This window comes from Haliaeetus leucocephalus, unplaced genomic scaffold, assembly GCF_000737465.1.
Source record: "Haliaeetus leucocephalus isolate CR32 unplaced genomic scaffold, Haliaeetus_leucocephalus-4.0 Scaffold92, whole genome shotgun sequence".
NCBI lineage: Eukaryota > Metazoa > Chordata > Aves > Accipitriformes > Accipitridae > Haliaeetus > Haliaeetus leucocephalus.
Window position 1 is genome coordinate 7,555,806 of NW_010972528.1, and position 442 is coordinate 7,556,247.

A 442-nucleotide genomic window follows, 5' to 3' on the forward strand; every position below is an offset into this window, starting at 1 on the left:
CCCCGGGGGCGGCGAGGCCTGGTGGTGGCTGCGGTTGTGCTGGTTGTTGGCGCTCTCAAGCGGCAGGAAGTCGGGCTGGGGGTCGGCGCGGGGGGCGCGGTACATGCCGGGCGGGGAGGCCGGGCCGGCCCCGGCGGGGGCGCTCTGCTGCTGCTGCTGCTCCTGCTGCTGCTGCTGCTGCTGCTGGAAGTAGAGGTTGCGGACCCCCTGCGTGGTCTCCCAGATCTGCATCCACAGGCGGTTCGAGGGGCCGAGCTGCTCTGGCTGGAACCAGGCGATCCGGGGATCCATCAAACGGGGACCCACCCCGGCTGCCTCCGCTCCCCGCGCCGCGCCGGCCGCCGACGCCGAGACCCTGTCACCGGGTCCCAGCGCTAATGGCGGCTCCTATGGAAGGGCAGCTCCGCGCCTGCCTGCTCGCTGCCGTCGCTCCACAGCCCCC

At 73.8% G+C, this 442-nt stretch overlaps 1 protein-coding gene across 1 annotated transcript in view; it reads right to left on the bottom strand.

The window, feature by feature from the left end:
- Positions 1–436, bottom strand: part of PAPD5 (PAP associated domain containing 5) — a 43,893-nt gene extending 43,457 nt beyond the window's left edge. Inside the window, exon 1 of the mRNA XM_010585226.1 lies at positions 1–436. Coding sequence (XP_010583528.1) covers positions 1–291 — 291 coding nt within the window. The 5' untranslated portion in view covers positions 292–436.
- Positions 437–442: the final 6 nt, after the last annotated feature.